Genomic DNA, 25,363 nt, shown 5'->3' with positions numbered 1-25,363 from the left:
ACTGGGAAATTCGTGCGGAGGAATCAATAGGAAGGTGTGGTTCACAGCCTGAACACTGGGCGGTGTTGAAGGTGGACATAGGCGTGACACAGAGGGTGGGGGGGGTGAGGATTGGAGAGCTGACCAATCACAAGCCAGATGACGTGAGAAAGGGCGTGCCCTAGAGAGGTAGGTGGGCGTGCCTAGCTGCTCACGACGCGCCTTCAGGGGACGGTCCTCGACTCTTCCCGTGTAAGTGATGACAGCGGCACGGCAATGCGGAGGCCGTTCATTCTTATGATACCGCAACCAAGCGTGGCTCACGGGGGGATTTTATCAGCGCAGCGCCAAGTCTATCCGCCGCCGGCCGCTGCAACCGCATTTTAAAGCGTCTAGACCTCCATCGGCAGACATCAGTAGGTATCTCAAGAGTTGTCTTTGAATTCGACGTTTGTTTTGGGGTCGCAGTCAAAAAGTACGGCCGGGATGCTTGTTTTTGTGACGACTGTAGGTTGTATTCTCGCAGTGCAGTGTGGGTCCTATAAAAACAGATGGATGACGATTCATCTAATTGCTAATGTAGAGCGTGAGTGATTGAGTGTGCGTCGTGTATTGTCATCGACACGAAATAGCACTGGGTCCTTGTTGAAATTATTGACATTTTTACATTCTCGTGATATATATATATATATATATATATATATATATATATATATATATATATATATATGTGTGTGTGTGTGTGTGTGTGTGTGTGTGTGTGTGTGTGCGCGCGCGTGTGTGTGTGTATGATATATAAATATATACATAAACAAATAATGTATATATAATGCATGTAGCAGTTCTCTGGGAACCTAATCATTTAATGATTTTTGTTATTATACATATAATTATGTTTTATAAATGTGTATTGTTCAGTTAACGAAACTATGTGTTAAAACAGCGTGTAACGTATGATTACATATCGAACAACAAGGTAACGACATATATACCGTATATATAGGATACAGAATGTGTAATATTTTATAGGCAGGGTAAGAGCGAATCCCAGGTGTCACTTGTTTGCTCCCCATGAACTTCACTATGACATAATGACAGCAGCAGTGTCATCATCTATTTGAATATCATTTAGCTGACAGGGCCGCTAAAGTGCGGACTGCGCTTCTGAGCGGCGCGAAACTGTACGGAAAAGCAATAGTAGCCTACAGTGCGCGTCCAAGGGAGGGAGACGCAATCCATTGCAATACATCGGCTGATGGCGCAACGAGCAAGGATGAGTGCAGGAGGTTGAACTGCGCCGTTACTTCTAATAGAGACGGAGCACGGAAGTGTGAGCCTGCAAGTACTTCATATAGAAATATGAAATAGGCCGCAGATATATACATTATCTTGTATTATTATTATTATTATTCATAACCAATAATAATAATAATGTTACTGTTGGCATCACAGGACTATAACCCTATGATGCTCATAGTCATTAATGTCAATTTCTTTATATAGCACATTTAAAACAACAGCATAAACCAAAGTGCTTTACATAAAACAAACTAACATAAAAAAAAAACAAAATTTAATTACTAGCAATAAATAATCAAATAAGCTAAATAATCAGTTACTGTTCTGTTACATTTCTGCAATTAAGGTTGTAATATTGGCAAAGATTTCTGGCAAATTACTAATTAATTTGCTTAAATTTCATTAATAAATTGATCGTAAACTGCAGTATCTGTTTTGCTACTCGTATCAATAGGGTCGATTTTATTTAATTTGTTAAATATACAATCACACACGATTTCAAGGGCACGAGTGAGTCACTGATGCCGTTCGCCAAGTTGTGGGACTGAGACTCTGGGACTGCCCACTCTCCGGTCTTCCGAGAGTCATTACACACAGGCGGAGAGGTGGCGTAGGTGGCGATGAAGCTGCAGTTAGGGAGGTACCATATTTATTTATATAACAAAATATATTATACTGTATAGAAATTACTCAGTCACGTGACCTGCATTTTTGAACGGAGACCCTCGATTTTTTACAGTACAAAACCCGAAATTAAATTGAATTATTCTTGGGGCTTCTTAACTGGGGGTTGTATTACTGCTTTGTGAAGCGGCCCTTATATATCTTGTTCAGAGTAATCATTGTATGCGTCCACTCTGCCCACATTAAGGTTTTTCAGCAAGTCTGCTTTCACACGTCTAGTCTCCTGAACTGAAACGTAATGGAACTTATTTAGCAGTTTTAAAAAAAACCTGGCACCTGGAAATATTACAAAGCATGCCACATCCTGCTTGTCACGCAGAAATAGAAACGGTGTTATTTGTAGAAAATGCAGCTCTCTGTGAAGTACATAACATCTCTTCTCAGTACATGATCGAAATGTAGTGCAAACTAGTGCATCTTTGCTATAACAAGCAGATTACAGAGTTGGCCATTAATATAGCTGAGCTAAATTCTACGTACTAAACTGTAAATTGTTCACACAGACAGCAGACCTTTGCTCTTAATGGTCAGTCAGAGCAGAAGGCAGCGGCCGCAGCTGCCGCGCAGGCACGATGCGCTCCTCGCTCCAGGGCCCGGGAACTGAAGGCACGACAGGAGCGAGTGAGATTAAATAACCAGTAAACCAGTGGAAATCAGGTGTGGAATAAACAGCCTAAGCAGAGGGTAAGGTGGGCGGCAAAGAATTATCCGAGGGAGTAGCCAGGTGGTGCTGGGTAGGAGGTGCGCAGCAGTGGAGGGGCGGCTCAGGATTAAGGCGTGAGACCAAGACGAGGAGCAGACTAGGGTGCGAACAAGGCAGATTCCCTGCAGGTGAAGCAAGAAGCGTCTCATCTCTGCTGCTAATCTCTCCTGTGACACAAGGCCGAGGAGCCAGGCAAGAGCTGCCATTGTAACTATTACCGCCCCCTACTGTGCCGGGGTGATACTGCAAGTAAAACCCCGCGTTGTGTATTGTATATCGCTTCACCTCACTGATGGATTATTTGATGCATAAAAACCTTAAATGTACGATGTGCCGGGACAACAGTAAAGATTTTTTTTTTTTGGAATTTGCACAGATCACTTATTTCATGAAGATCACGTTGATGGTGTTTCCTTAATTATTTATGTCAAAGCCGTTCCATGAAATCAGTGAAAAATGATGGAGATGGACTGAGATGTGAGGTCTGTGGTCAGTCGCTGTGGGGTGAGGCCGAAAGGAAACAAAGGAAGAGTGCATTTCAGATAAATGTAAATTCTAGCATAACAGGCAAGTTTCATTTAAAGCTATATGTCAACACGACGTGCATATTTAGGTTTCAGCGAAATGCGGACATAGTAGGTAAATACGTTTCCAAAATAATTTCATTTCATGTGAATTATACGTAGTTCAGAATGTGTTATGGACATTATCCGCGGTAGATTTTTCATATAAGTTTCACTTTTTCAGATTAGCTAATGATAATAAGCCTACACGAATGTCATACACAGTGAATTAGGGTTATTTCTTATATGTTGCTGCCTTGGATTTTAAAGTGTAAAATAAATAAATAAATAAAGATAGTCTAATAAAACGCAGAGCTATAACTCACAACGTAAACAATAGTGTCACGTGCCTTTCGCGCATGCACGAGATGCAGCGCGCGCTAGCATCCCTTATTATAAACACTGCGGGTCCGGGCGTGGCCCTTAATTATTCACGGGCTATAAATAATTCTGCCAGAATGCATCGTTTTTAGAGAGAACGCCGGCTTGTTGACCCATGAGCGCCGTAAAAATGGACGATGCGGAGGTGTTGATCTGTATGCTGTGATAGGGGCTCTGCCAGGCAAACAAACACCGCCGCCATAATAACCGTTGCTTTGCACTTTTCCGGCCTCTTCCCGGCACTCAATCTGCCCGTTTAATTACATCCAAATACTTTTTAACCATTGGCGTCCTGGCAGCATGAAGGTCCTTCACAGTCTGTGCTTTGCACATACTGTTGTATTTATTTCAGAAAATCCTCAGTGCCCTTCCATTCTCAGATATTCAGGGATGCCTTGGTGTTCTAGCATCCTCTGTATTGACCAGTGAAATGTTTAATTCATTGATGGTGTGGTGAAAAGCAGGATTTTGTTGTCTACACGATGTAGTAAAAATGCCTCATTTTTAGAGATGAATAGGCACACCCTGCTTCGCTAAAGGTTCTGTGGAGAGTGATTGGTAATCTTTCCTGGGCAGGGGAACATGGGGTGTCATGTCTCCTCCCCGCATACAGGCTGGACCGAACACCAGGACTCACTTGGTCACATGTGTGATAAGATATAGCACAGTGCCATGGAGGGGGGGTAATGAATTCCTTGGCTTGAACACTCACTCCAGCCTGTCGGATGTAGAGGTACTCTGTGAGCTACGCCAGCGAGCGTGCGTAATGTTTTACTGTGTATCTACAGTGCATCCGTAGGTCAAAGGTATTTATATGTCTTAATCATTATGCTGATGGAAATATATACAGATTTTATGTAAATATTTCACAGTTACAGGAGAACGGCATCAGAAACATAATTTAACCTGACAATCATCAGATAGGTGTAAGATCCTAAAACGGAAAATTTATTCACAGAATTGCTAAAACTGCCTGGGCAGTAGCCTTGGAATCAGGGCTGCAGCATGCGTGAGGAATCCCTGGTGGATTCGGGGCGAGGGGGGGCCCTTGGGATTCCCCGAATCGATGATTGAGGTAATCCTTATTTGGCATCCCCGCCAGAGGAACATAGCGGACTACAGAGCTTCTGCTCAGTGTCGTGTTTCTGTCAAGGTGGTTAGCGGTCTGTGGCTGGACGGTGCTGTAAGAGAGGAGCGCGAACCACAGCCGTCAGGCTTCCGGCAGCATCTGCGGCACATTCACCGGCATCAGAGGAGGAACATGACATGAGCTCTTCACTGGGATGTTAAATGCACTGCCCTCCCAGAGCAGAGGGGGTCCCGCTACCTGAAACTCAGTCACAGGCGTTCACACTTTCTGTAAGGTGTTTTTTATTGGCTGGCTTCTTTTGGGCTAGTTACAGTAGCCATCGAGCCACAGTAAAAGGAGGATTATTTTAATAAACCTGCAAGCTGTCACAAGTACCTTACATTTCTCCCTTGGTATTTTCTGACTCGTAAAACTAGGTCATATCTCAAGGTTTTCATTTTTTTTATCTTTCTTCTTCTTAAGCTGCCAAAACCTAATGACCGTCGTCGTCACCGGTTACGTGACGACATCCCAGAGTAAAAATAGGTGACCCCTAGTGCTGTCGCTGTTAAGCAGGGAGAGTAAATTCATTCCGCTTGTTCTGTAGAGTACAGAAGGGCTGAAGGCGGGGGAGCTGACACCTCCAGGGCCAGAGAGCGTGGGCAGGACCGCTGGGTGATTTTGACCCCGCATGTAGCACATGAGATCCCACGCGATGCAGTCGACCCCCGAGTGAAGCGGCATAGTCGGTTGGGTGGGAAAAGGCTTCACGGCGGTGAGTGACGTACAGGAGTCAGGCGGCGTCGGTGGGGCCGCTCACCAGCGAGCAGAGACGGATTACGGACCTGGCCAGCGGGGCCGCTGCCCAGGGGCCCTTGGGGTGCAGGGGGCCCGTGGGGCCCCTAGCCCAAAACAATTTGCAACGCTTATCAACAATGTATTTTCGTTTGTCTATTTTAGAGGGCCTACATTCTTTGATCCTCTGCCTACAAGGGCCCCTGACCCTGTAGGGAGGGCGTTTGGCTGCCAAGGGCCCTTAAAATGTGGTGGTTGTGGTGGTGGTGCTGGTGGTGGGTGGGGGGGGGGCCCTCACGAACATTTTGCCCAGGGGCCCACACAACCCATAATCCGTCCCTGCCAGCAAGAATCTGCCGCGGGACGTGGAGCAGCAAGGGGCTGTAGGCCAATGCAGGAGGACATGGAAGGACCCAGAAGGCGTGGGTCAGCTCTGAAACGCCAGGGAACACGAACCTGCCATCATTCTGCTGAGGAAATTCATCCATTTCACCTGATTTTTTTACATGACTCTAATTAAGTAGAAATGAAGACAGGTATTTTTAGCTATGGAACAATTTCAGTTATATATAGATGTCTACGTATACGGGGTGGTATGTGGCTCGGCGGGTTGTGATCAGAAGGTCACTGGTTCAGATCCCAGGGTCAGGAGAGTAATTTCACCATGGGCCCTTGAGCAAGGCCCTTAACCCACAATTGCTGCCTGACCCTGCCTTCTCAAAAATGCATGTCACTTTAAATAAATGCATCTGCCGAATAAAATGTAATAATGTATTGAGTGTTCTGCTCAGCAAAAAATGCAATGATGTATATCTAACCTGAAAGCATATATACATATACAGTCACACACACTGAGGAGGGAAAGTATGGATGAGAAAAGAGCAGGAGAAAAATGTGTTCTTGCGCGGTAAGTGATATTGGAGGCGTAGAATAGCTTGAACAAGCACATTTAATAGCCTGAAGGAATCCAACGGCCAATAGGCAGAACCACCGGTGTTATTTTTAGAGTTTAGTTTACAAGGTTCTCAGCACCTCATCAGTATGTGACAGATCGCTAGGACGAGCCAGCGGGCGGCCCGCCGGCCACATCAGTGGGGTCACACTGGGGTCACCAAGACGAGAGACTCCCCGAAAAGGAAGAGCGGCTCCATCTCCCGAATTTTGGCCCTTTACAGAACACCTGAACTTCCTGTTCTGATCAGAGCGCTGCCTTTAAAATGCTAAATTCAAGGCATGTCGACTAAAACTTTTGATATTCTATTAGTTCCTAAAGTAAAAACATATGCAGCGAGCTCTAGCGGCTTGCTTAGTCATAAGATACGACGCAGGTGGCCTTGCTGGTGTGCTGCACTTATGTGACTATCGACTATCCCATGAGCATCGTGACTATCGTCTGTCATGTCAGCATTATGACTGTCATCTATCCCATCAGCATCGTGACTATCGTCTGTCATCTCAGCTTTATGACAGTCATCTATCCCATCAGCATCGTGACTATCGTCTGTCATGTCAGCATTATGACTGTCATCTATCCCATCAGCATCGTGACTATCGTCTGTCATCTCAGCTTTATGACAGTCATCTATCCCATCAGCATCGTGACTATCGTCTGTCATCTCAGCTTTATGACAGTCATCTATCCCATCAGCATCGTGACTATCGTCTGTCATCTCAGCTTTATGACAGTCATCTATCCCATCAGCATCGTGACTATCGTCTGTCATCTTAGCTTTATTACTGTCATCTATCCCATCAGCATCGTGACTATCGTCTGTCATGTCAGCATTATGACTGTCATCTATCCCATCAGCATCGTGACTATCGTCTGTCATCTCAGCTTTATGACAGTCATCTATCCCATCAGCATCGTGACTATTGTCTGTCATGTCAGCATTATGACGGTCATCTATCCCATCAGCATCATGACTATTGTCTATCATGTCAGTGTTGTGACTATCGTCTATCATTTCAGCATCATAACTGTCGTCTATCAGCATCATGTCTGACTATTCTCCTCTTGCCTGGATGGTGAGCAGGTAACATGCCAGCCACATGTTTCCCATCTACAAACCATAGTGTTGTTTTTCTCAGAGGAAGATGTCCTCTTTCAGACTCCTGGGCCCCTCAGTGGTTCCGTCTCCCTCCTGGGGTCTTTCCAAGCCCATATACCCATTGGCTTTCCCTACACTCGCTTGCTATGGCAGGAGCCTTCAATTTCTCCAGCATTCCTTCTCCCCGCCGACCCTAAAAAAGAACCCCTAACCAGGCCATTAGTCCAACCAAGGTCACCTGGGTCCTGTTAATTGGGTTAACGCCTGATCGGTTGCCATGGAAACACCAGATGTTACCCAAACTCGGCCTGTGCATCCCGCTGGCTCATACTGCTATAATAAACCATACTCTCTAATCCGGTTTATTTATAAAGTGAGCTACTTATGTGGCTTTTTAGGGTGTCATGTTAAAATCTGTGTCCTGGATACAGCCGCTGTATGGATTGTGAGGTCCAGGAGTCATGTGACCACAGTATTCTAAGACCCAACTGGGCCGATGTGAAGCAGTGCTGCATCTTGGACAGCGGCCCCCAACTCTGGCTGGGGTCCAAGATGTACCAGGCAGCTGGAGCAGCTGACAAGGGGGGGGGCGGAGCACATTAGCAGAAGGTGCAGGCAGCCGTACACGGGAGCGAGGGCCGAGGTGTGGCAGAGGCTGTGTGGAGGGCAGCATCGACGTCACGCTGAAGCACCCTGGCCATCAGACATGGCTGAATGAGAAGAGGAGCTGCTGGGATTCTGCCAGAGGCAGCCGATGACATCTTTGTCGGGGTGGGGGCGAGGGGGGCTGCTTCGCTATTCAGCTAAAGCTGCTTCTTGGAGTTCAGTTAAGACAGAGATCAGGTTAGATGAGGTATAAGGCTTTTCTGGGACAGCAGCTCGGGTTTGGGTGTTAGTGCGGAGGAGCAGATGCCTCCCAAGCTGTGACTTGGAGGACCCCTCCAGTGTTTAATCATCAGGCTCCGGGAGAAGCTAATGCTGCGCTTCCTTCCGGGGGCCCAGAGGACCCAGATCCCTGTGAAGTGTCCTGTACGTACAGGAGACGGCAGCTGGGGTGCTCAGGGCTGGTTTTGTGACGTGGTTAGGTTAGGTTAGGTTAGGTTAGGTTAGGTTAGGTTAGGTTAGGTTAGCCATCACTACAGTCACACATGTGCCTGCACAGCTCCAGGTGCCCTGGTGCAAGGCGGGACATCAATGCAGTGCCAGTCAGATGTCTGGACGCACCTGCTTTTAAGGCATTTGTCCCTTTCTTAGCTGTTGTTCACCTTATAGTAAAAGGCCTCGAGGCAATGAAGTCATGCATATTAAATATCTCAGTGATGTAGGGAAGTCTTCAGCAGCTTTAGGTTTAGGCTTCAGAACAGCTCCCTTTGCTTCAGTGGCAGCACTGCAGACTCTGCATCCTTTCAACCAGCTTCCAGATGTAGCCACCTGAGATGCTCCTCCAACAGTCCTGAGGAGTTCCCACATGTTCTGGGCACAGGTTGGCTACAGGTTGCTACATGACGTCAAGGTGTGTTTCACTAGTACTGTGTAGGCGTTACACACAACTGCAGGCGCTGTTGGGCATGTTTCCAGATGAATGGCCAGTGGACTGGAGAAGCGCAGTGTCCACTTCCAGTGTGAGGTGTAGAGAAGAAGATGCATCCACGTCGCGTATGTGCCTCACATCTCGCTTCAATACACAGACATAAACTGCAGGAAGCAGGTTCTGCTACACATCCTGGGTATTTAAAATGACACAAAGGACCAACCTTTCAGTGTGATCACCTTAACGCTTTAATCGGCGTTCAGGCAGCATTTTCATTCATTTGATAATAATAATAGCAGATCCAGTGCTGCAGTCTGTCTACTTGCGATCTGTTTCCTAAGATCTCTAAATGCAGGTTCTAATCTACATTTTTACATTAATTTAGCAGCCAATTTTATCCAAAGTGACACGTTTTTTGTGAGAAACGGCAGTTGGAGTTAAGGACTGTGATCAGGGCCACAACAGTGAACTCGACCTGCCAACCCTGTAAACCAGCAACCTTCCACTCTCAGGTAGAGCAGAAAAACCCTCTGAGGCACGTCTAGAACACAGAATACTTAAAAATTCCCCTTCGTTGTTATAAAATCTGTTTTCCTTCGTTAGTCATTATGATTGTTTATAGGGATATTAAATACTGCAGATCATACATTGCATCTTCTCTCTGCGAGTAGCAGCCTCACCTGCCCTGTAACCTTTGTGATCCCTGTACCTTTGTGTGTCCATCCTGTAGCCCTATCGCATTTCATCGTTACTCTGCATGGATGCATCGATTCGTTGGCGACCCAGATCTTCTTATCGAATCGGTGTTATATGTCCCACCTGCGTGATTCCTTCACCGGTTCATTTAAAAAAAAAAAAAACACACAGTTAAAAGCGACTTATCATTTTAGTTTGATGGAACAGAGGACACTCGGGAAACTGCTGGCCGTACGGGATGGTGACTCCCAGCCGCTGTAGGTCGTCTTGGCCACAGAGAGGAGCCCATTCAGTAGCAGATGCTAACGGCAGCGGTGCTCCAAGGCACTGGCATGCCACATTAGGGCATTCCTACCATCAGCCGTTAGACTCAGCGAGTCACCCTACGGCGGCAGTAGACACACAGAACCGGAACTGTGTTCAGGGTACAACCCACCGTACAACACTATCTATTTCTGAGCGGATACTACGGAGTTCCGTGCAATACTTTCCCTGTCATTCTTTGCACTGTTACTGTTTATTGTTGTCTATTATTTATTGTTCCTGTGTATAATGTTTAATTTTTCTTCACTGTTTAAAAGTGTGTATTCAGCTACTATAAACCGGAAAGTTCCCAATAAAGTATCTGTCTGTCTGTCTGTCTAATATCATTCGTATTCAGCAGTTGAATTGAGTAGATCAATTTGATTGGTTAAGTGCATGTTGCATTGATCAAAATTACTCCGTATTTAAAACTGTATAATAGCTCTACATTCATATTTTTAGCAATGTCTCATGTGATATCAAGCGGCCTGAGAGCTCCATACGTATCATAATAATAATACATAATTCTTGGCTTTTGAAGGGCGACATTACGGAACCACCATCTGTATTTCTGTCACGCCTGTGATACAGATGTAATCACGTTTTGCGTCACTATGGAATTTCTACATGCAGACAGAATTGCCATTTAGCACATTTCGCTGCGTATTAACTAATGGCGACAGATCATGGACGTGCTGCATGTAAGGATGGATCTCTGCCTGGGAGGGGGGGGGGGGTCCGTACTTTGTCTGTACGCTGAGCGTGTGGCAGCATTAGACACGAAGAGCTAACAGGGCTGATCGATGCGTCAGGGATTCTGCTGCACGCATGGAGTGCAAGACTGTGTAGGAAAGAGGGAACCTCGACATGGTTGTGTCATAGTTACATAACGTAGTTACGCAAGATTTTTTGTGATGAAAGGACAAGGAGGACTGGGTGACGCACTAATTGCTGTTTGAAATCTAGCTACGTTAGGATTCAGCTGTGCCCATGATGCTGCCCATGCACACATCACGTCCGGGGGGCCCATCTCTGAGGAGGGGCGGGGCCCAGGATGAGCAAGCCTATTGGGGCCCCAGGTCCGGTCAACCCGGTACTGGGAATCACTCTGCCTGCTGCTACTTGGTGTCTGTAATACAGATGCAACTACAATAAATAACGACGACTCACCGATCACTGACAGGCTACAGCCGGGATAGAAAGCCCTGATCTTGGGGTACCAGGACCCAGCAGGTGTTCTACCTTACCTGAGGTGTGACTATCTACCTTAGTTCAGGTGTGGTTCACCAGAGGCCATCATGGATAGTCTGCCTGGAACCAGCACTCCTGTGTCAGGGCTGCCTACCCCTGCTCTACAGTGTGACCTTTCTGGACTAGCCAGCACCAAATGGGAGCGTGGCCACACAGGATACGTTAGCCTAGCCTAAGTGATCATATGTCCAAAACAGTGTATGTTTAGCGAAGGTCAGTAACACAAGTCACATGACTTGACTGGAGTCACCCTCGTGTCTGTTTTTATGAATTGACACTTGCTTTCTAATTTATGAAACAGACAAGATGTAGAATTAGATATTGACTTGTATTTATTATAATGATTTGTAAAACATTCTATCACTGTAATTAATATTAATTTCCACCTCGGCTTTTTCTGTCCTCGCCTGGCTCCACTGCGCTTGCTGGGTCTCATGCGCCCATAAATAGGCGGATTTACTGGGGTGGCATAGGGTGGCATTTGCCACCATAAGAAAATTACCTGCCACCTTGTTCAACACCCTAGTGCTGACCTCCATCCATTATCTTTCGCGGGGGCAGCAGTCTCAGCAGAGACACCCAGACTTCCCTCTCCCCGGCCACTTCGTCCAGCTCCTCCGGGGGAATCCCGAGGCGTTCCCAGGCCAGCTGGGAGACATAATCCCTCCAGCGTGTCCTGGGTCTTCCCCGGGGCCTCCTCCCAGTGGGATATGCCCGGAACATCTTACCAGGGAGGCGTCCAGGAGGCATCTTAATCAGATGCCTGAGCCACCTCATCTGGCTCCTCTCGATGCGGAGGAGCAGCGGCTCTACTCTGAGTCCCTCCCGAATGACTGAGCTCCTCACCCTATCTCTAAGGGAGAGCCCAGCCACCCTGCGGAGGAAACTCATTTTGGCCGCTTGCACTCGCGATCTCGTTCTTTCGGTCACTACCCACAGCTCGTGACCATAGGTGAGGGTAGGAACGTAGATCGACTGGTAAATCGAGAGCTTTGCCTTTTGGCTCAGCTCTCTCTTCACCATGACAGACCGATGCAGTGCCCGCATCACTGCTGATGCCGCACCGATCCGCCTGTCGATCTCCCGCTCCATCCTTCCCCCACTCGTGAACAAGACCCCGAGATACTTAAACTCCTCCACCTGGGGAAGGACCTCCTCCCCGACCTGGAGAGAGCACTCCACCCTTTCCCGGCTGAGGACCATGGTCCCGGATTTGGAGGTGCTGATTCTCATCCCAGCCGCTTCACACTCGGCTGTGAACTGGTCCAGTGAGCGCCGAAGGTCACGGTCCGATGAGGCCAACAGAACCACATCATCTGCAAAAAGCAGAGACCTAATCCTGAGGTCACCGAACCGGACACCCTCAACGCCCTGGCTGCGCCTAGAAATTCTGTCCATAAAAACTATGAACAGAATCAGTGACAAAGGGCAGCCCTGATGGAGTCCAACCCTCCGGACTATATATATATCTCGTCACCTTAATACCGAGTCGTACAGCACTCCCTCCCTCACACGCAGAGCTTACTTTTTGGCCGAAAGTAAAACATTGAAGCGTGTAAAACATATACAGTACAGTGGTCCCTCGGTGTCCGCGGCGCCGCCGTAGACATCACAATCCGCGGTGCTCGGCTCCCTTAGATAATATGGCGTAGTATTCGCATATAACCTACTGACACGTATACTTCAGAACATTTATGCATTACACATAATACCAGAGGTCCAGAGAGTACAAATCTATACCAAGACTTTGTTTCAACCAACCAGTTGACTACTCTGTAACTGTGACTCTTTATACTCAACACTTTCAATGTTATGTAAATGCTGTCACACCGGGAAAAATGTCTATGCGTTCGGTATTGGCGCAACCATCGTAGCACATATAGAAGATATTTGTGCGGCAAATTAAGGTTTTAGTGTTGTAACGTTCTGGATATTTTTTCCCGAATATCTTCGATCCGCGGTTAGTTGAAATGCCGACTGTACAAATAATCCGCTTAACAGCTTTACTAATGGGGCTGGGCGTTGCTGATTAGCGGTGCTGATCGCCTTCTCTTAGTCTCTGTGGATGACAGACTGCAGTATAGAGACTTTCTATCCGTGCGTGTAAAGACTTTAGATGTCTAAACTTTTTTGTCGGATCACATTTCACTTTGTGTGCGCAGTTCTTGCAGTTTGGGGTGACATTTGCAAAATATGCAAACAGTACACTGCTGATTGTTGCATTACGGCTGGATTTACCTTTGTGATGACGGATTGTATTTACAACATACGAACCTCGTACGTATATACCTACAAATCTGAAAGAATGTTTTCGCGTTGCAACCCATTAAAATCTTCCTGCCATCCCATACAAAATTCTGTAGATCTGCCCCTGTGTCCGGATGCCGCAGAAGCCGGAACACGCCCACATGACGCGGTTAGGCGCCCGAGCAGAATTAGAAAATAGGGGCAATGATACCAGGACTTATAAACTTTACTTATACAAGTTATTGTGCAGATGAAGTAAAAAAATTGGTCTGTAAAGCTGCAAAAATATGACAAATTCATGACAACTTTGCATTTCATTTGACATTTCAAGACCCTTAAAGACAGGTTGGCATACTGTCAATAACTAATGAAACGTGCAGGTTTGCAGCGTGCGTCCTTACGTTAAATGTCCCAGTGCTTTTGCTCACATAATATTAGTGATGATGTTGCATTTTCTAAAGATTTTCTAACACTCTGAGAGTAGGGATAGCACCTAATCCATGTCAGGAAGGACACTTAAAGCTAGGACAGGATTTATAAACTACTGTTTCAATCAAAAGGACCTGGGGGTGCTCGGCACAGCAGGATTTCTTGCTTAGCTGGATAACATGTTGGATTTAAGGTAGTCTGCCTTAAATGGACTGTCTTTGTTCACTTACATTTACAGTAGCTTAGACTACCTTAAAGCTGAAGTCTGCAGTGCTGGTTTAAAGTCTTCCGCGTCACAAAATGACTGCTTACGACTTTTATCCATGTATTTATACATAGTTTTCCTTTAAACGTTCTGCTTATTAATTGTCTGGTTGCCAATGCATTAACATTGTGGTAGACATGTACTTATTTTGTCTTATAAAATCACGTGAAAGGTATGTTTTAACCGTTGCGTCTGACTTTTGCCTGGCAGTGAGGAGATGTGATTGTGATGCTTGCAGGTTGCTGAGCTGTTCTGCGGGGACTGTCAGTGCACGACGTCAGTGTTACATTTACAGATGTGAAGAGGAGTTAAGGTTTAATCCTCAACTCCAGCTAAGTCACAGCTCTGTCAAACACTCTTTGGCTAATGCAGTGTGTGTGACAAAGATTTAAAACATTTAGACTTCTGTATTTTCCGTAGAATTTTTAGATGTGGATTACTGCACACTAGATGTGGATTACTGCACACTGCACACTAGATGTGGATTACTGCACACTGTTAAAGTGCCTTGGTAGATATGCCTATTTACAAATAAAAATGACATCTCTGTTTTATCTCTACTTATTTGAATTGTTTACACTCTACTTGGGGAGATGCAGATATGAACATACAAACTGACTACTTTTTAAATTCATCACTATTACATTTGTAGGTAACTGATGGTGAAATTACTTAAGATGACCATGACTTGACTTCACTTGCTCCATTCTAAGAATCAAGACTTGGGACTTCCATCTGTAGCGGTAAACATCCCTGTTCAGATACTGATCAGAATTTCCAGGAAAAGCATCTTAAATGCCACTGGGAGACTGAGGCTGTTCCTGCCTCTCCCCGATCGACAGTCCAAAATGTTGCCGGTCCGTGGAGGTTGGGCTCCTCCTCTGAGTCCGGTTCTTCCCAAGGTTTCTTCCTTCAGTGGAGGTTTTACTTGCCACTGTTGCCTCTCTCGCTCCTTGCTCACGGGGAGCTTTGGGCAGGGATAATGTAAAGCGCTTTCAGGCAATGAAGTGTTGTGAAAATTCACCATGCAAATGAATTTGAATTCCTAAACTGCTGAGTACGACCAACTGTAATCAGCATGAGCTGTAACCAGCTTACAGCCACGATTAGCATGTTTTCTGTCTGGGTCACCTACTTGTGAATTTAGGCTTCTGTGCATGTCAGTAAATGTATAAATTCCTTTCATTGTACGTACCAAGCCGAAAATGCTGTAGCCAACTACACAACAAATATATGTAGCCCTGTACTTAATTAAAATAACTTATTCAGATGGAATGTAGCTGCATCCAATCAGTGAAAACAATGAAGTCCCTTATTTAGCTTAATTTTATTTCATTATGTAGGCAAGTTTCCCTTTTGGGAAGGCCCTGGTGCCGCCCCCCCCCCGGTTGCACCTCCTTAAAGATGGCTCTGCTCTCAGCGTGTCTCCCACGGTCTCCCCATGCTATGAGGAGGCCTTGGTGCCGCCCCCCCAGTTGCACCTCCTTAAAGATGGCTCTGCTCTCAGTGTGTCTCCCACAGTCTCCCCATGCTATGGGGAGGCCCTGGTGCCGCCGCCCCGGTTGCACCTCCTTAAAGATGGCTCTGCTCTCAGTGTGTCTCCCACAGTCTCCCCATGCTATGGGGAGGCCCCTGGTGCCGCCGCCCCGGTTGCACCTCCTTAAAGATGGCTCTGCTCTCAGTGTGTCTCCCACAGTCTCCCCATGCTATGGGGAGGCCCTGGTGCCGCCGCCCCGGTTGCACCTCCTTAAAGATGGCTCTGCTCTCAGTGTGTCTCCCACAGTCTCCCCATGCTATGAGGAGGCCTTGGTGCCGCCCCCCCAGTTGCACCTCCTTAAAGATGGCTCTGCTCTCAGTGTGTCTCCCACGGTCTCTCCATGCTATGGGGAGGCCCTGTTGCCGCCCCCCTGGTTGCACCTCCTTAAAGATGGCTCTGCTCTCAGTGTGTCTCCCACGGTCTCCCCATGCTATGGGGAGGCCCTGGTGCCGCCGCCCCGGTTGCACCTCCTTAAAGATGGCTCTGCTCTCAGTGTGTCTCCCACAGTCTCCCCATGCTATGGGGAGGCCCTGGTGCCGCCGCCCCGGTTGCACCTCCTTAAAGATGGCTCTGCTCTCAGTGTGTCTCCCACAGTCTCCCCATGCTATGAGGAGGCCTTGGTGCCGCCCCCCCAGTTGCACCTCCTTAAAGATGGCTCTGCTCTCAGTGTGTCTCCCACGGTCTCTCCATGCTATGGGGAGGCCCTGTTGCCGCCCCCCTGGTTGCACCTCCTTAAAGATGGCTCTGCTCTCAGTGTGTCTCCCACAGTCTCCCCATGCTATGAGGAGGCCTTGGTGCCGCCCCCCCCAGTTGCACCTCCTTAAAGATGGCTCTGCTCTCAGTGTGTCTCCCACGGTCTCTCCATGCTATGGGGAGGCCCTGTTGCCGCCCCCCTGGTTGCACCTCCTTAAAGATGGCTCTGCTCTCAGTGTGTCTCCCACAGTCTCCCCATGCTATGGGGAGACCCTGGTGCCGCCCCCCTGGTTGCACCTCCTTAAAGATGGCTCTGCTCTCAGTGTGTCTCCCACAGTCTCCCCATGCTATGGGGAGGCCTTGGTGCCGCCCCCCCAGTTGCACCTCCTTAAAGATGGCTCTGCTCTCAGTGTCTCTCCCACGGTCTCCCCATGCTATGGGGAGACCCTGTTGCCGCCCCCCCGGTTGCACCTCCTTAAAGATGGCTCTGCTCTCAGTGTGTCTCCCACAGTCTCCCCATGCTATGAGGAGGCCTTGGTGCCGCCCCCCCAGTTGCACCTCCTTAAAGATGGCTCTGCTCTCAGTGTGTCTCCCACGGTCTCCCCATGCTATGGGGAGGCCCTGTTGCCGCCCCCCCGGTTGCACCTCCTTAAAGATGGCTCTGCTCTCAGTGTGTCTCCCACGGTCTCCCCATGCTATGAGGAGGCCTTGGTGCCGCCCCCCCAGTTGCACCTCCTTAAAGATGGCTCTGCTCTCAGTGTGTCCTCCCACGGTCTCCCCATGCTATGGGGAGGCCCTGTTGCCGCCCCCCCGGTTGCACCTCCTTAAAGATGGCTCTGCTCTCAGTGTGTCTCCCACGGTCTCCCCATGCTACAGGCAGCTTTCTTCAGTTCGTAAGAAAAGGCCCAGACTGGGCAGCTGCGTATTTCAATGGTGACGTCATATTTATCTACTGTTCCCATTAAACAGTTGCTGTGGGGAAACTGGGTATATTATTAATTATGTACTTGTAATTTTTCGTGCAGATCCAGTGAGCAAAGCACATGTGTGGCGTCTCCTTTGCGTCTCACCAGAAACTGCTTTCTAAAGGTCCCCCAGAGGGCGACTGATTCCGATCGTTTGGGGCAGGCAGGGAGGGAGCGCACTTACAAATCTTCCTGACAATTCATTCCTCAGCCTGTCGTCGCTTCTGTGCGCGAGCGTATATTTCGGGCGTCGCACATTTTTCACCGTGCTCTCTGCCTATTCTTCTCCACGTCTGTCGCTGTCCCTGCGCTGGGAAGTCACAAGACGGGATATGAAGGATAATTAGGAAGCAGCGGGTTTATCAAAGCGCGCTCGCATGGAGCTCTCCGCCCTCTGCATGCCGCATGCCACCTTGCCTTGTACTCCCTCCACCTTCATGTTACCGGCCGCGCACCCAGAGCCCTCCACCCCCTGCTCCGCCCCATGCAGATTTGTGCCAGTGGGTTGATTAGAAAGTGCCTCGTGGAGAGCGGCCATCCATCACCCGTGCTGCACTTGCCACACCCTCCCAACACGCACACACACACGCACACACACACACACACACACACCCTTCATACTCAGACAGACCCGCCCCTGCCACCCTTCTCTTTGTCCCCTTCACGCTTATATTCTCACATCTTTTATATTTTTTCAAGCCCCACCCTCTACCTTCCTTTGTTCTTTTTCCTCCTCCCCTTCCCTTCTTTCACTTTCTCTCCTCATTAGCCCCTCCCCCCCCCCCCCCCCCCACAAAGAAATGAGCCCGGTTTTATTCTCTGCCAGAGATTCATTACATTGTAGCAGAACAAAATAAACTCAGCCGCTGTAAACTGATTAGTGACTCCTTCATCATGGAGTTACCAGCCAGGATCTGCTGCACGAAGACCATGTGTAAGATGCTTTGTGTCTGGTTTATGGATTAAAGTGCGGATTAAATCGATAGAGGTGAAAAAAATACTAAATACTAGTAATAATATACTAAATAAAAAAATACTTTCTGTACATGGAAAAGTGGTCATTTGCTGGTCACGATTCAAGGATGAGAGGGAAGTTTGTTGCAAATAACCTATTATCTCAGGACAAAGAAAATGATGAATCATTTTAGCATCAATAAAATTTGGCCACAGTCGATGACATGTGTTTGAATTTCAGTTTTGTTTGTGGACAATAAACCTTGTTTGCCGGTGTATGGCTATGTGGGGTAGAACTCCATGTCCGTGATCGGGAGGTCGTCGGATTGAAATCCTGCGGCCAGAAAAGTGATCATATCACTGTTAACTCCTTGAGAGAGGCCCTTAACCCTGAAAACTGATTCAGGGACCCCAGATAGACGGCTGATCTTGTGCTCTAAGCCCAGGCTTTGCCTTCCTGTGTGTCTCAGGAGATGGATGCACAAATGGCAAATATATTTGCATCCTTTCTGTCGTATAATTTTTACTATTGTTATTCTTTTCCCATATTCTCCGCCACATCCCATGTGATTTGGACTCAGCTGTCGCTGTAACTGTTGACAGATGCAGCAAATTCACAGTCGTCGTACCCTAAGGGTGGGTGGTGGGGGTCATTCCACTCCACACAACAGAAAGACTCGAGTGGTGCTGGAAAAGTAATATTCCAGGGTAACTGAGGTTATGCAATGTGTGCTTCAGCAGGATAGGATATGGTGGTTGTGATCAGAAGGTCGTTGGTTCATATCCCAGGATAACTGAGGTTATGAGGTGGCTATGGGAGCAGTGTGTGCTTCAGCAGGATAGGATATGGTGGTTGTGATCAGAAGGTCGTTGGTTCATATCCCAGGATAACTGAGGTTATGAGGTGGCTATGGGAGCAGTGTGTGCTTCAGCAGGATAAGATATAGTGGTTGTGATCAGAAGGTCATTGGTTCATATACCAGGGTAACTGAGGTTATGAGGTGGCTATGGAAGCAGTGTGTGCTTCAACAAGTTAGGACGTGATGATTTGATCAGAAGGTCGTTGGTTCATATCCCAGGTCCAGCAGAGAGAGATTTCTCTTTTGAGTCTCTGAGCAAGGTCTTTAATCCCCAAATGCCCCAGGAACTGGACATCACTGGATGTAAGCAGCTGGAAAATAAAAAAGGACAAAAGTAAACAAATGTAGATATTAAGGAAGCTGTGAGCCAGTTAGTCCCTGGCAACTGTCCCCATGGGTCCCACCCCAGCTGGGCCACTGTAAAGTGCTAATGCATTTTCACATGTCTCTCCAGTGCTTGTGACTGTCCAGTGTCTGGATTCCTGTCTTTTTTGACGTCCCAGCGGGCTGCCACAGTGGCTCAAACACCTCCACGCTTGAGGGTTCAGTTTCCCTGCTGCTTGCATGTCCCTGCATGGTTCTCAGCCCCTGCTCCTCTGTCCTCCCTCAGGTCCACCGGTGTCTCTAAACCTCCCTCCCTATGAGCATATGTGCCTTGTAATAGCTTGGCATCCTGGCTTGGTTCCGCCTTTGGCACAGCTTACCTAACCTCAGTCCCCGTGTTCATTTAGATGCGGTGTAGAGGTTGACTATGGTTAAAATTGATTATTACTGCTTCGCATTGTGGCATCGAGCAGTGTGTTTGAGCACCTCTAAGACACATGAAATGTTCATTTATAAAGCAACTCAATTGATTAAATGATGATCTGCAAATAAATCACTGGGGTAACATTGTAGCATTTGTTTTAAAAATCACTTATGCAAATTAGATCACATTCATACTTTACATATATTTCTAATGCCGGTGATGTATATTTCACGCATGAAGGATCAGATGTACGGACTGTGCCGTCCACAGTCACGGTTTCTGAAAGTTTCATTTTTGATCTTAATGTTCTCATTTATATGAAGTCCATTAGTCAGATGTAGCATTAGGATCATTTATTTTCTGAATTTTTGTTTCCAACTGAATTAATCTGTTAACACTCAGGGTACTTTTTGTCTTGTTCCACTAATGTTTATTAGAAGTGAAAATAAAGTGCTTCTGGACAGACAGATATTTGCATATAATGTACATGTGAGAACATGGTGTTACAGTACAGAGAATAAATAAATATGGATGGTAATTACAAATGTGAATTCATGCTACAACTATTTTATTTTCCTAAGTATCATTCATTTAGAGAAATATGTAATTGGTCTTAGTGATTTTACCAGCAAATCATAACTGGTGGATAGTATTTGTGTTCTGCATTCTGATTGGTGTGTTCTGCATTCTGATTGGTGTGTTCTGCATTCTGATTGGTGTGTTCTGCATTCTGATTGGTGTGTTCTGACTGGTGTTGGCCTTGGGTCTCCCTTCCAGCCGCCTGTCTCTGTTGTGGCCAGTGGGAATGGTACTAGAGGGCAGCTCAGAGGCCCTGTGCCCCCCTCCCTCGCTGGAGCTCCGTCCGTCCTGCAACAAGGGCCAGCCTTCCCCCACCCTGGGCTCCAGCTCCCAGCCCCACAACGACATCTACCAGACAGACAAGGAGCAGGTGAAGTACGGGGAGCTCATCGTGCTGGGGTAGGTACCTCCACCTGGATGGGCCAGCGGAGGAGAGCAAAGGTGGGGGACTTGTGCTCTGGGAGTCCTGAAGAACAGCAGACTGTCCGTGTAAATAAAGGACCCATTCGGAGGGATGTAGGCGATCCAAAGTGATGCCGTAGGCACATCAGCAGCCAGTGTTTTCTTTCGTTAGCTGATGCCAGTTGCTTTAAGTCTTTTCTCTGTATGTACTTTGACACTGACAGAAACAGGGAAACAGCAAATAGCCTGTGTAGCATATTCAGCTTTTAAGCAGTTAAGCGACCTGAGCACCATGGTACATTTTGCTGATCTGGATGTCAGTAGACAGGCAGTTTGTTGGATGGACACAGCGATGATGGGTGTCCCTGCCCTCTGCCCTGTAGGTACAACGGGTCCTTAGCTAATGGTGACAAAGGCCGCCGGAGAAGCCGTCTGGCTCTTTATAAGAGACCGAAAGCCAACGGGGTCAAGCCAGATATCATACACAACATCTCCACTCCCTTGGTGTCTAAGGTGAGGGCCTTGCTTCCGCCGAATCGGTAACCCTACGGATGCCGCGGTGAGCGGCAGCTAGCCTCCAGTTTCCCAAACTCAGGCCAGTTTCCCCTGTGTTTGCTCCACGCAGGCTCTAAGCAACAAGAGCCAGCACAGCATCTCCTACACGCTGTCCAGGAGTCACTCCGTGATCGTGGAGTACACACATGACAGCAACACAGACATGTTTCAGGTGAGCTTCCCACGACCTCATAAAGCTCATAAAGAGGTTTGTAACCGAAGCAGGATGCTCAGGATGTGGGACTGACGGATACCGGGGGCGAAGCTCGTCAGCTTTAAGTAGTTTGTGTTTTGGCCCCAGATCGGACGCTCCACAGAAAGCATGATCGACTTCGTGGTGACTGACACGTCGCCCGGCAGCCAGGGGGCCGCGGGGGAGGGGGGACAGTCGGCCCAGAGCACCATCTCCCGCTACGCCTGCCGCATCATGTGCGAGCGCAGCCCCCCCTACACCACTCGCATCTACGCCGCCGGCTTCGACTCCTCCAAGAACATCTTCCTGGGGGTGAGTTGTGGGTGGAGCCTCAGGCGGTGCTGGGGTCCTCGCCAGCGCTCCGGCCCTCCTGTCTCTACGGGCAGGCCTTGGCACTGCCTGCGAGCATCCAGCTAATCAGCACTAATTAGTAAAGGCGTTTTTCTGGAAGCTTTGCCCTTCACTTGCCGGGCCTCAGACTGAAGCCGATGGTGTGTCGGGTGTAACAGCCAGGCACAGCTCATCTAAGGGGAGATCAAAAATGTTCCTGTCCGGCCAACATGACCTACGTTATCTGCTCTCTTGCATGGGTGTAGGGGGAGGGAATGTCCTGAAGTCCAGTGAGGAGTGATCCGCGGCCTCCGGGTGCGCCAGGGGCGTGCAGCTACAGCAGAGACTCCGCAGCTGGCAATTTCCGATGTAAAGGTTTATAATCAATAACCTGTTATAACATGTTGGCTAAGGGCACGGACTGCCTTCTATGGGAATCCCTGGCCATTTTTAACCGGACGAGGGTCAAAAAATATGGGAGTCTAGGTGGACTTATGGGTGACTTTTGAATAGCTAACAATAAGAGAGAACGGAGTACATAGAGGCTGTTGTAGAGGCTGAATTAATCTCACTGAATGATGCTGCAGCTGAACGGGCGCCTCACGTGGAGGCCTCGCGGTCGCCGGTGTGAGCAGCATCACCTGCACGGGCAGTGCCCCCAACGTGACGCTTAGATCATTTCTTACGGTGAAAAGCTGCTGTGGTGGGTATGGGGGCCAGGCACGGCCTCTCCGGCACCCCCGCAAGTCAGATCCGTGGCCGTGGTGCGATGCCGGGACGCCAAGCCAGTTCTCAGCCTGGAAGCAGCCGGCCCGGGTCACGCCACAGTGTCAGCTGCCGGGGGCGCAGTGCCGTTGCCGTGTGACACTGGAGAGGCAGGAGATATAAATAAAAGCGTAAGAGAGTCCGTTTGCCGAGCGACTGCTGTGAGGCAGCATGAAGCTTCCCACACAGAATGTCCCTGGCAGGGGCTGTAGTCTCCGTGAATCGGGGGGGCTTTTTGTAGAAGCTCCAGAGGCCCATGCAGAGAGAATATAAAAAGGTCTATGGCGGACCTTCTCCCAGGCCATGAATGAAACGGGGATGTTCTCTGGAGCCACACTGAGGCGAGTGCTCCTGTGTTTTCATTCATGGGGGGTGCATGTAGGCCTGGGGAGGGCAGAGTCTCTGAACATAAATGAAAAGGCTGGACAGGTGGATCTGCCTAGCACTCTCATCCAATCGTGCTCCTTGGACGTCCCCCCGTGGGCGGGTCTTCAGGAGAGGGCGGCCAAATGGAGGACTTCCGACGGCTTGATGGACGGCCTGACCACCAACGGGGTGCTGGTGATGCATCCGGCTGGGGAGTTCGTCAGCGAGCCGGCGCCGGGCGTGTGGAGGGAGATCTCGGTGTGTGGGAACGTGTTTGCCCTGAGGGAAACGCGATCAGCCCAGCAGAGAGGAAAGCTGGTGAGGACCGGGCCAGGGGGGGCGTCGCCGCAGCATGTCCCACGTTTAACATTAATCACAGCCATGAGGAACACAAATAATCCCGCACAGATGTTTTCTGTTAGCTTAGGTGACGCCTCTCGCAAGCATCTTTCACATTCAGCAGATGGAGGTGGTCTGGGGCAACTTATCTGGGGACTGTAGGTCGATTTAACTAGCCGGCCTTTTTCTGCTGGGGGGGGTCCTGATATCTGCAGGGGCCTTTAGCTGTAGCCGGGAGTAGCCTGTGCATTAAGCAGCCCACCCTTCAGTCACCGCCTCGCACCTGGATTCTACACAACCGCTATTTCCAAATTCTCGCTGACACGGGGGGCACGACGGCTGGAAGAGGCGGACAGCTAAGGCGGGCTGCTTCCCCCCGTTTATCGAAGGCATATTCAATCAGTGCAGCTCCATTCAGCCGGAGGCTGAGAATCGATCAGGCCGGAGCAGATGGCAGCTGGTGGCTTCCCAGCGCCGTCTGAAATGGGAACAGTGCAGGAGCAATATCGATCGTAAAACGTGACTTTGATTTAACATTGCAGTTTAGAGGCCCGCTGATTATCACACTCTGGCAGGTGGAGACCTCTGGTGGTGACTAGAGTGACTGCAGCTGTTTTTAACGCCACTCATATGACCATAAAAAGCACTGATACAGTCATCAAGGTGCATCGGTTCATTTTCCAGCTGTTTATACAGTATAGGGTCATGGGGGGGGGGGGGTTTGGAGTCTATCCCAGGCCGAATTAAGGGAGGGAGAAGAAACCCCCATGACAGAGAGGGAGAGGAGAGAACAGGAGAACTGCACATGTACACAGTGAGGGTGGGAATCAAACCCAGTGACACGAGGAGAACAGGCTGCACACACAGAGTGGGTGTGGGGTTTGAACCCACATGACGCGGGGAACATGCAGACTGCACACACACATGACACTGGGAGTACGTGGACTTCACATCCACAGAGAATAGCTGGGATTCGAACCCACAACCCTGGGGGTGAAGCATAGGGCACCGGGAATGCATGACACTTTGGATGGGATGCTAGTTCACTGCAGGGCAAATAGCCGCACGCAGAGTCACAGAGTGCAGGTCACACTGCCCCATCCCTGTGACCGACGCCCCTTCCCTGCAGGTGGAGAACGAGTCGAACACCCTGCAGGATGGCTCCCTGATAGACCTGTGTGGGGCCACCCTGCTGTGGCGCACCCCTGGGGGGCTGAGCCGCACCCCCAACCTGAAGCAGCTGGAGTCACTGCGGCAGGAGCTGAACGCGGCACGCCCCCAGTGCCCCGTGGGCTTCAACACGCTAGCCTTCCCCAGCCTGGCCCAGCGCGAGATCGTCGACAAGAAGCAGCCCTGGGTCTACGTCAACTGCGGCCACGTGCACGGCTACCACAACTGGGGCTTTCGCAAGGAGAAGGCGGGGGGCGGCTCGCTGGCGGCCTCCGGGGACCGCGAGTGCCCCATGTGCCGGCGGGTGGGGCCCTACGTGCCGCTGTGGCTGGGCTGCGAGGGCGGCCTGTACCTGGACGCAGGCCCCCCCACGCACGCCTTCTGCCCCTGCGGCCATGTGTGCTCAGAAAAGACAGTGCGGGGCTGGAGCCAGATTCCGCTGCCTCACGGCACCCACGCCTTCCACACCGCCTGCCCCTTCTGCGGCACCTGGCTCACTGGCGAGCAGGGCCACTGCAAACTCATCTTCCAGGGCCCCCTCGACTGAGCGGCCCGGGGCAGGGCGGGGGGGGGGGGAGGAGGCCAGCAAGAAAGGGAAGGAAGGAAAAGGTGAGGGGGTCACTGGGGGGTGTTAATAAATAAAAGGGAAAAACAAAACTAG

The 25,363-nt window shown here is 49.1% G+C and overlaps 1 protein-coding gene across 3 annotated transcripts; it reads left to right on the top strand.

The window, feature by feature from the left end:
• The first annotated feature begins 202 nt into the window (after positions 1 to 202).
• LOC125720183 (E3 ubiquitin-protein ligase pellino homolog 1-like) lies at positions 203 to 25,271 on the top strand. 3 transcript variants are annotated; one of them, XM_048995361.1, is made up of 7 exons: positions 203 to 399; positions 20,781 to 20,981; positions 21,368 to 21,497; positions 21,610 to 21,711; positions 21,841 to 22,044; positions 23,323 to 23,511; positions 24,662 to 25,271. In XM_048995361.1, exons 2-7 carry the CDS (start codon positions 20,809 to 20,811, stop codon positions 25,247 to 25,249), a joined length of 1,386 nt encoding a protein of 461 aa, XP_048851318.1. In that variant the 5' UTR covers positions 203 to 399; positions 20,781 to 20,808; the 3' UTR covers positions 25,250 to 25,271. The 3 variants fall into 3 exon arrangements, with proteins under 3 accessions (XP_048851318.1, XP_048851316.1, XP_048851319.1); XM_048995359.1 differs by having other exon boundaries at positions 204 to 395; positions 24,662 to 25,270; XM_048995362.1 differs by lacking the exon at positions 203 to 399 and adding an exon at positions 5,310 to 5,453.
• Positions 25,272 to 25,363: the final 92 nt, after the last annotated feature.

The sequence above is a fragment of the Brienomyrus brachyistius genome, chromosome 24, assembly GCF_023856365.1.
Source record: "Brienomyrus brachyistius isolate T26 chromosome 24, BBRACH_0.4, whole genome shotgun sequence".
NCBI lineage: Eukaryota > Metazoa > Chordata > Actinopteri > Osteoglossiformes > Mormyridae > Brienomyrus > Brienomyrus brachyistius.
The sequence above is the reverse complement of the archived record's forward strand: the minus strand, read 5'-3'. Positions and strand labels throughout refer to the sequence as shown.

What these genes read in the sequence shown, in the direction of transcription:
- LOC125720183 (XM_048995361.1), top strand. Translation starts at nt 20,809, where the DNA reads ATGGTACTAGAGGGCAGCTCAGAGGCCCTGTGCCCCCCTCCCTCGCTG. An exon ending in GCAACACAGACATGTTTCAG is followed by an intron (nt 21,712 to 21,840) that starts GTGAGCTTCCCA and finishes TTTTGGCCCCAG; the next exon opens with ATCGGACGCTCCACAGAAAG. An exon ending in CCAAGAACATCTTCCTGGGG is followed by an intron (nt 22,045 to 23,322) that starts GTGAGTTGTGGG and finishes GCGGGTCTTCAG; the next exon opens with GAGAGGGCGGCCAAATGGAG.